Genomic DNA, 10816 nt, shown 5'->3' with positions numbered 1-10816 from the left:
GTTCATAGATATTTACGAACATGTTTACTATTACGTATAAAAACATTACCATTCCATACTTATTTATTATGTACGGAAAAGTTCATAGTTATTTACGAACATATTTACTATTATATATAAAAACATTACCGTACCATATTTATTTATTATGTGAAATAAAAATTTTCTTTCGCGTATACGTTAACCCCTTAAATCGATTTCAATAATCAATATCTTCAATTGCATAGATATCAGTTTTCACAACATTTTTGAATAAAATGTTACGCTAAGTTACAAAATACATGAGGAATAATCGGTTAAAAACCGCGATTTCGAAAGAATGTTTCACGTGTGAACGAGCAAATATTTTGAGAGAAATGTATTAGGTTGTCCCAAAAGTTTCTTTCGTGAGTTGCATTCAATTATTTTTTGTGGCAGTGTTTATATAAATAGACAATCTAATTTCTTAGACATTGATGCTGTAACAGTAATGAAGCGAAATGAATCGTACACAATTCAGTAATGTAACGTAAAACATAAAATATTGCGTATACATTAATTATTAATAAAACGAAAGAAACTTTTGGGACAACCTAATATAAATGTAAAAAATGTGTTCAGGTGTAGAATGGCCTTCATCGTACCTGGCATCGTACCTTCGCTTTTCGTTTTCCCTGCTTTTCCAAGCTCGTTATAACGGTCGATATAGCTAGCATCGGAGACCCCGTGAAAACATTTGACTTCGTTGCCAAGACGACCTTAACGTGTATCGCGAAATCTTGAGAGGCGCCGTCGACCCTGACCATCAACGCACCCGCGCAACGGTCGATCGAGCTTCTTCCCTGTATTTTTTATGCGTGCTCCTACTGGATAATTGTTACGGTGTTCTCTATTGGTCGGAGAAGACCTAATAACGCGTTGGAACCTGAGAACGATTGGTGGATGCCGACAGGTAAGGGAGCAAACACGCAGAGCAGGAGTCAAAACCGCGCACAATGATCGAATCAACGATGAGTGATCGAGCTCTTAGTGGGTTAACATCAGAGATGGGCAAAACATTTGAATGTTTTGTTAAAAATTTGAACATTTTCCAAAGAAGGAAACGAGACAAACACATCGGCAAACTTCAAATTTATTCGAAGTCTAGGGTTTTGCCTATCTCTGGTTAACATGGAGAATGGATGTAAAACTGATTTTTATTTAATTGACAGAAACTTCATTCACGCTATCATCTATGCATTGTTAGACGAAGTAATTATCTTCATAATATGTAATATAGGGACTTCCATTAATCTCTCGAGAGACGAATTTTAAATAAGTATATTTTTTGATAATTACGAACGATTCGTGCATTATGTGGTAGGCGTGTACGAGTACTCGATTTATTCGAATTCCTGTAACGATTCAAGGATATTGCAACTACTATTTTAATATACCGTGAATTCTGGTATAACGTGCCAAACAGTAAAGCAGAGAAATTCATTCCCTGCATTAGAAGACTGTAAGTAAGATTGATTCAAAAGTAATAAAATTCAATTTACACAAAATCTACTCCAAAAATGTGTAGGAATGTTGGTTAATTATACACTGATTGTATATACGGCAACAATTAATTACGTTTTGGAAAAATTACAGTCGTGATGGCGTGTCCAAATTAATGACTGCCTGTAGTGCGAACAAATTTGTTACGTTTTTACATATGTAAAAGGTTATGTTAGATGTTCAGCATCGTCGTAAAAAATTTTCAAATATCATCATTTTTCCACCATAACGATGTAACTGAGCGATCACGCACGGGGACCCACACACGCTCAGCCCGGAAGCGGATCTTTGTTAAATTTTAAAGTAAGGAAGACTCGCGCGAATTTTATTTGACACCTGATGAATGTGCCCCGTGCCGCGGAAAGGTAATGAGAATTCCTAGATCGTGCGCGGCTCGAGTATGATGTATCGTTTGTACGAGTAATGAAACAGAAAGAGAGCTGCGAGCGCAGGACGAAGACCAGCTGCAGCACCACCAGCAGCTATCTCGACTTTAGCGTTTTTCAGAGGTCTGAATAGGACATGTCATACTTTAGAAGCTTCGTTCGACGGAGCGCGAAACTTGATTTGCGATAATCGAATATGTGGAAGGATGGATGGGTTATTAGCCTAGGCTAATGCGCCGTAAAAGCATAAAATAATGCAAATTTTAGCGACGAGGTCAATCGGAAATTAATTTAGCAATAATTGACAGCTTTACGAGTCGAATACTTTTCGGAGCGATGTTCGAAAAATGGCTTACATAGTTAAATAATTTTCATTCGGTCAAATTCAGTGTTACTTTCTTCAAAAAGTAAGGCGATGTAAATACACAGAGCTACGTTCTGATTTTGTTCAGGTGTTTAAATTTTCTTCGACAATTAAAAATGAGCATTTCTTTTTGAAACAATTATGACAAATTATTTAACAAATGTTTGTCCACCGAAGTAATTTTTATTTCGTAGCTTTCTTTTCTTACGCCTGTTTTTTTAATTTTATTTATTTCCGTAGACGCGTGTTATTCATTCCAAAATTTTCCCGAGGTCAAAAGTAATTAAATATACGCTTTCACCAGATTATAACATTATTTCAAATTGGCTCTACGTTCTAAGATCAATCATCTACGAGAAACAAATTGAGATGGGTAAATGCGAAAACTGAAAGGACGAGTAGAAACTAACGTACCTACATCAGTGTTGGGCATAATGGTAATCATAATTACAATTACAAATTTTTCTGTCATTACAATCGTATTTTCAGGTGTTTTCAGACATAGAAATTTTCTACCTCAAAACCGACTTTCAGTTCAATTTTTGATTGTGACGAAAGTATGGTTTTCTAAATTTTTGGGAGCGAGGAACACGAATTTGAAGTTGGTTTTAAGGCAAAAACTTACAAATCCTCCAGTTGGGAACCGACTTACTAGAATACAGGAAAGGCAAAACTATTTTATTATTAACGCAACATTAATCTCATAGCTGAGCGACAAATGCAATCAAACGCTTACACAATCCCTCAGCGAATAGTGTAATCAAACACAAAGCCTGTCCCCTAGCTGAGCGACTAAAGCAATCAAACGCAAAATGTATCCATACTCACTCACTTCCGTACCATGACAATAGCCATAAAATCTTAAAATTTAAACCATAGAAATTTCTATGGTTGAAAACCCTTGAAAATACGATTCTAATCAAATTTGTGATTACTATTGTAATCGTAATCGTAATCACAACTCTGAACCACTTCATTGCAATCGTAATCGTAATTATGATTACGATTATGCTCAACACTGCCCTACACCAAGTCCGTTTAATCGAGACGAGAGGACGAAAGTAATTAATGAATAGTAAACCGCGACAATGCTGGAACAGCAACCTTTCCAATCGAGAATCTTTTTGTCGCTGATATAAGATACAACGTATGCAATGATGGGAATAAGGAAACGACAAGATATCGGAGGAAAAACAGTTTCACCCGGTTAAGCGATTCCGCACAATGACTTTTCAGTTTCTATAGTCGTCGCATCGATTATATCGGGCATTGAGTAGAATTATAATTTGTATTACGAAACAACGGCGCGTCTTTGGTCTGGAAAACAATGAAACGGATACGATGAAGGAAGATAAATACGTGGAATAGTCTCCCGGAAAGGTACAAAGACACGGAGTCGAACGTGAATAAAATGCATCGAATAATCGCTCCGTTAAACGTTGAATAATGCATGTTACAATCTTGAGACGAATGAAAGACCGGAGCTGAAATACGACACAGAACGCTGTGCAACGGTAATTGACTCGTTACGAGTCCGTAAACGTTCGATGAATGAAAACTAATATCTACGCGAAATAAGACGAAGCGAAAGCTTATCTTCGAACCGTGATTGATGTAAAATGAGAGATCCATTGAAAAGAACGCGATACACATAATATTTCCTCCGTCGGCGTCGTAGCGGCACCAATGAGTAATTCACGCCACATCGGCAAGCTGCTTATCACCCGTCTCGTTCGCTTTCGAGTACTAAACAGAAATTTTAACGGTACCTTCACTGTTCCAGAGAAACACGTTTCCATTCGTCGAGGGGTCAGCATTTATCATTGTGGCGGTACAAAAATTCGTATACAACTTTTCTTACTACACCCACACGCATTTAAAACAAATATTAAGGTAGTCTACGATTAATGTACTACAAACGTAAACTAAAAGTTGGAGTATCTTAATATTCGATTTGCGAGGCACCATTTTGGCCAATTCTGAATTGCACAAGAAATAATAACAAGACCGCTTCGATTCTTCATTCCTTATATTGTGCCGGTGCAAAAATTCGTATAAAACTTTTCTTACTATACCGAGATGCGTTTAAAACAATTATTCTGCTAGTCTACGATTAATGTTCTATTAGGGGGGCCGAAAAGTAATGTCATTTTCTTTTACATTAAATTCAAGCAAATTCATTCTTAGTATCTATTTTTAAGCAATTGCCAATGCAACAGCCCTATGTCATCTAGTGTACAAATTTTCAATTCAAGATCGATAAAAATCATTGATCCGATGATGAATAAGTATTGAGATTTACAGAAACGACTATATCTTCCAGTCCACCTAATACAAACGTAAACTAAAAGTTGCAGTATCTTAATATTCGATTTGCGAGGCACCATTTTGACCAATTCTGAATTGTGCAAGAAATATTAAAAAGAGTGCTTTAATTTTTCATTCCTTATCATTTGTCCGACTTTTCGAGTCATTTGAACGACTGTGTGACTGTTCAACTGCGTATTCCTTCGTGAAGCAGTTGATGACTGTTTTTTGGTTTCCGTAACTCAGATGTCGATATTTCTGTTCGATCGATATTTCTGATTGTATCATGATGCCACAACTTTATTTACAAATATTGAGATTTCGAACTGAAACCTTATTTTAATCAAAATAAAATATAGCTTAACGTTACTAAAGGATAGCGTGGCTCTCTATTACTGAACATTTTCTTAGAATTGGCTCGATAGTTCCAGAGATTACCCTCTACATACAAACAAATTTTACCTCTTTATAATATTGGTATAGATACAGAGATAGATAGCATAGATTAAAAATTTTCGATAAGAATATATGTAGTAGATTTTCTTGTAATGTGTCGTATATACTATCGAAAATAACGTAAAATGTTTTCCGAATGTTGTATTCGAATCCCTTGCACTCGGACTTTTTCTCAGTTAAACGCACGGACATAGGAAATAAAAAATGTACAGCGGGAAGTAAAAATACGACTATAATTGAAAATATGATTATATGTTTGAAAATAAATTTTTAGAGTTTCAACGCTTTGAATATCTAATTTATTGTGATAGTTTGTTACTCTTTGTAATCTACCAATGGCTACAATATATAAATAAAAAATATATATATATACAAAATATATTTTATTTATATAAAATATATATATATATATACACAAAATATATTATATTTATATATAATATATTATATATGTAATATATATGTTAATATATAAAAATAAGGTATTTACGTTCATTTTGGCCACAATGCGCATTTTACGAATTTCCATTTTCCTGCTAAATAATGGGAGCAGCCCGTTTACCATTGCAACGAATAATCACCACGTAAATAAACAAAAAGTTGTTTGCGTTGTTAGAGAGGAGGGCCGTCATAACAAGAGTAATATCTGTTACGTGTGTGTGCTGGGAGGATATTATTGTGATTGACTTCTCGATCGTTGAAAGGTGCGCCACCGGTTCCAGACGTCCAGGGATTGCGAACGCGACCAAGGAAAACTTAATTTCCACCCAGTGGCGCGTTCATTCGCGCGTAGCTATGAAATAAACCGCAACGAAACCAAGTGCTTTTCGTTTTGCACCCACTGAAAATTCCGGAGCAGACTTCCCGAATGCCCGAGGTTTTACTGAATTTCTGCGTATTTATCTCGAATCTCGACGCTGCTTGCCGCCGAAGTGGAACTTCAGACAGCCCTTTTTCACGCGAAACCCTTCGAATCGAACTCGCGTTGCGTAAAAAATTCCGGCTTTTATCGTCGCGCGTACGTTCAAGTGAACGCGGACGGGGTATTACCGTCGCCGTTGCCATTTACGGACAAAACCGTAAGAGAAAGCGACGAAGCTGCACAGAGTTCGATCGTTTTCGATGCCTCGAAATTGAGCATTGCGACGGGGTCCACCAATCGAAAGATCGATCGAGCACCGGCCAATTACCGAACAACAATGAAATTAAAGTCGGTCGTCGAGGTTCTGCGTACTACCCTCTCTTTCATGTGTTACGAAGTGTAAGCAAAATTCGACGGGTATAAGCGGTTCGAAGCAGGCTAAGTGGTTCATTTTGTTATCGCTACCGGTTTAGTTTAGTACATTTACGGTAAGAAGAAGATTCATTAGTACCTAAATTTTCTTAATAGACGTAGAGGGTACGAATGTTTATGAACTGTTTGCGTACTGGTGGTTCATAAAGAGAGAACAAAAATTTTTGCCATTTTCTGTGTTATTTATTGAGTATACATAATTATGCCAAACACTTCCGGATTGTTTCAGAGGAGAATAGAAATGACGAAACGTTAATATTACAGTAAAGTCATATTTTCGATCACTGTTTCAACAAATAATGTTAATAATTAATGTAACTATTGTCAGAAGTGAATTTTTAGTTACTCCAGCTAACAAATATAACGATGTTAAACATTTCTCACGATTTCTGTGTTCGATGAATATGTACTTATTCCGGAACGTGATTCTTCTTAATATTTAATCGAAGACTGAATGTTACTATATGCATTGTAAATATTCCATTAATTCGGGGATGTACATATTAGGTTGTCCTAAAAGTTTCTTCCGCGACTTGCAATTCAGTTATTTTGTGTGGCAGTGTTTATACAATTAGACAACCTAATTTCTTAGATGTTAATGTCGTAACTGTAATGGACCAAAATGAACTGTACACAATTCAATAATGTAACATTATACATAAAATGTTGTGCATGTATTACTATCTACGGAAATGGAAGAAACTTTTGGGACAACCTAATATTTCATGCATTTAAAGTTTCAGATTACTATACCAATGTTTTTCGAGAAAATAATATTTCATTAAACATGAAAAGTTGAGAAAAAGTAATCGTGAGATATTTTTCTATATTTTAATATGTATTGATTGGAACAATTAAAACTTAATATCTCCGATATCATTAAACATTTGTGATACATAGAGTATCATTCAGTGTTCCATTAAACATTAATAACAATAACGGTTCTGAATAAGTATTCATTCGAGACATTATTATTAATCGTGAGAAATTTGTCAATATTTTAATACATATTGATTGGACCAACTAAATATTAATTTGTGACAATAGTTGAATTAATTATTAACAAGACTTATTATTTAAACAATGATGGAGAATATGATTTTGCTGTGATATTAATGTTTCACGAATTATTTTCTCGATGGATTCAAGGAGCATTCGAACCGACCGTCACGCGGTTGTTGACAACTGTTGGCAATGGTTGCGTGGGAAAGCGGAGTGATTTGTTGTTTATAATAATTCGGAGTTCAGTTCGGTCAAGACAATTGTAAGAGTCAGTCAATAAATAATACGTTGTCAAACTGCAATACGTTTTAAAGTCATTAGATTCCTACAGTTAGCTTATTTAAAGTGGTTACTAGAAATATATTTTTCTTCGACCGATGACGATATTGTTAACCTTTCTGGTAAATTTGCTTACTTATTGTTTTATAAATTCATTGATAGCATTTATCAACATTTTTCAGTCGGTTAAAATGGAAACTTATTCAGTTAGCTTATTTAAAGTGCGTAACTTATTATACAAGGTTATTGTACTACTGCTTACTTATTCCTAGCTTATTTCCATTCCTCTTATCATCGTCTCACATGACTCCTGCACTGTTTTAATACTGTTTGCAGTATTTCTTACTCCTCCTCTATTGGGGCCCTCTGGCCCCCCTCTAGCTCGGGTACCTCGGGATTGCTAAACCCGTACTGTAGCGGCATATTCGCATACTACAGCCCCTGAGGGTGAGAATAGTCATCTTGCATTTATCAGGTCAATCCTGTCTTGAATTTATCCAGTCTTTACTGTTGTACATACTTGTCCTTACTATTTAATTTTATATTAATATTTACTAGTCTTTTACGGTCCTACTACGATAAAACAATCTACCATAACTGTTATATTTGTAATGTTATGGACAAATTCCAAAAATCAACTATTCTTGTCTGCTTGTAGTGACAAATTCCAAACATAAACTATTCTTGTCTGCTTTTAGCGATAATTCCAAAAAACAAACTGTTCTTGTCCGCTTGTAGCGACAAACTCCAAAAACGAACTATTCTTGTCCGCTTGTAGCGACAAATTATTAGGTGGACTGGAAAGTAATGTCGTTTTTACCATCTTAAATACTTGTTTATCATTCATCAGCTCATTGATTTTTCTGCCATTGAAAATTTGCACACTAGGTGACGAAAGGCTTGCTGACAGTGAGGGCGATTATGTAATGAATTAAACATAGAAACTTATTGGAAAGTTTGAATTTAATGTAAAAGAAACGACGTTACTTTCCGCTGGTGGATTACAAGTAAAACCGGCTGCGAGGAGTACGACGAAGGGACACGGAAAGAAGGGGGAGAAAGAAGAGGACCGAATGTGTTGAAATAGAAGGTTGTAACGTGCCAGAACCTGATGGATCGAGAGTTCGCGTAGAAGCGAGACGGAAATGGACCGCGGCAGGGAAACGCAGACGAAGGAGGAAGAGGACAGGGACAAAGAAGACTTTCCTGATCCCCTTGCTCGTCAACCGAGAATGTCAGCCATCTGGCATTGTACCGTGTACCCATGCTTCCCAACCATGGCGCGCGCTGTCCAAGCGTGTGTACTCGGTGGCGCCTACCCCATGAGGTCTCTGATAGTAGCAAAAGTAAACAAATCCCCTCGAACGCGATTGTGACAGACGAACCGGCCATGACCGGAGGAATCGTGCGTACCGAAACCCATATCTTCTCACAACAAACCTAAGCCTTTATCGGCGATTCCACGAACGGATACGGGCACGTCTCCCCCGGAACCTTGAAACGCTCCAAAAGCGGAACGGAGTATCCACGGGAGTTAAGAACGAAAGTGGCGTCGATTGCTCCCCTCTCTCCGTGATCTCTTGAATGAACCGAGTCTCTCAACCATGGCACAGATACGACGCACTTACTCGGCGTGTCGCACGTGCCTGTTGTGCATACGTAATGTGTATTGACACGTAGAATGACAGCACGCGGGCCGAAGTCACGCAGAGTCACCGCAACGAATCGATAAAGACCCGAGAACAATCGAAGGCTTTGTGGACGAGATTCGATCCGTTTTGACCATTTCCCGAAACTTGAGGTCGATTCAGACTATACGACACGTACCGGCACCGACACGTCAAAACATTCAAACGCGCGTTTTAATGGAACTATTCGCATTATTCCCGTTGACGGAACGTTCAGGTCGGTGTCTGTTAAGTGCGAATAGTTCCATTAAAGCGCGTGTTTGAATGTTTTGTGGTGTCGTTACCGGTCCGTGTGGTATAGTCTGAATCGACCTTTAGCCCAACATTTAAATAAACAAGGAACGTTTTCGTTAGTTTTTCTGGAAGATCTTCGCAAAGATCGGTTTCGCAGCGCATGCATCGATTACAGGTAACAGGGTGAGTGTTTAACACCGAGACAGCGATTACGGAAGAAGATTATGTAGACTCACCGGCAATGGCGACAAACAAGAAGAGTATCCACGTATCCATGAGTATGCCGGCAAGGCGTAGCTGGAAGCTGTTGTTTGCGTACGCGAGTTTGTCCATCACTGTACAGGATGCATCGTCGAACGTCGTCGGTACACGCGGCACCTGGGCTGGTCCTAGCCCCGTATTCGTCGGATCCTCGTCACGGGAATGCACCCACTGTCCGCGTAAACCGAGCCCACCACCGCGCACTGCGAAAATTCCCGTGAAGCACCCGCGGCGGTCTCGCGTGCTCGCGTCGTCTCACCACCGCGGAACGTGTCCTGACACTGTCCTTCGGCTCCCTGCGGCTCTGTCACGGATCAGACTCGCATCGTTCGTATTTCGCGGAGGAGGCACACGGCGCCTCGGTTCGGGCCACCGAGAATCGACTGGCAGCCAGGTACCGAACACGGACGAGATCTCGGGACCCAGAGGGGCACCGGGAGAAGGGGGGCACTGGTTTCTTGACGCCGCCTGTGGGATGTACACACTAACTCGCGGCGTGTATCGCGAGACAGCGAATCGGATGCGATGAGATGCGCGCTGACTCGCGCCGCGTGTGCCTCTACGAGTGCCCGATGTTACTGTCGTGTGCGGGTGTACACGGTTCCATCCGCTCGGGAATATAAATACGTCGGTTTGTCCACCGGCGTCTCTACCGACAGACGCCAGCCACGAATCTTCGATGATTACGGCGTTCGTAGACACGAAACCCACGGAATCTGTTGCGGGTGACGACAGCGTGCACGAGTACGGGCGACCGTGATGTCCTCTCACCACCGCGTTGCCCGGAGTATTGACCGACTCGGCTTGGTTCGGCTCGGCTCGACACACGGTGCGCCGCGCTGCGGGCCAGGGAACAGGCGGGGAGAGATGCGGAGGGGGCGCCTGCTCTCTGACAACTACCGTACGACTGATCCTACGACGATGCGCGCGCACTCTGCTCTCGTACGCTCGCGTGAGCGGCTACCTCGAATTACCTATGTCTACTCCGAGCCTAGCCACTTTTTAAACATGCTATTTTTAAATA

At 39.5% G+C, this 10816-nt stretch overlaps 1 protein-coding gene across 2 annotated transcripts in view; it reads right to left on the bottom strand.

Moving 5' to 3' along the window:
* LOC128885436 (transmembrane protein 132E) overlaps positions 1-10559 on the bottom strand; it is a 186168-nt gene extending 175609 nt beyond the window's left edge. For both annotated transcript variants that reach the window (XM_054139485.1, XM_054139486.1), the window contains exon 1: positions 9768-10559. In XM_054139485.1, the coding sequence (XP_053995460.1) occupies positions 9768-9864 (97 nt within the window). In that variant the 5' untranslated portion in view covers positions 9865-10559. The remainder of the gene's footprint in view (positions 1-9767) is intronic.
* Between the last annotated feature and the right edge of the window lie 257 nt (positions 10560-10816).

This window comes from Hylaeus anthracinus, unplaced genomic scaffold (assembly GCF_026225885.1).
Source record: "Hylaeus anthracinus isolate JK02 unplaced genomic scaffold, UHH_iyHylAnth1.0_haploid 11981, whole genome shotgun sequence".
Taxonomy (NCBI): Eukaryota; Metazoa; Arthropoda; class Insecta; order Hymenoptera; family Colletidae; genus Hylaeus; species Hylaeus anthracinus.
Note: the sequence above shows the minus strand (reverse complement) of the source record. Positions and strands in the feature narration are given on the sequence as shown.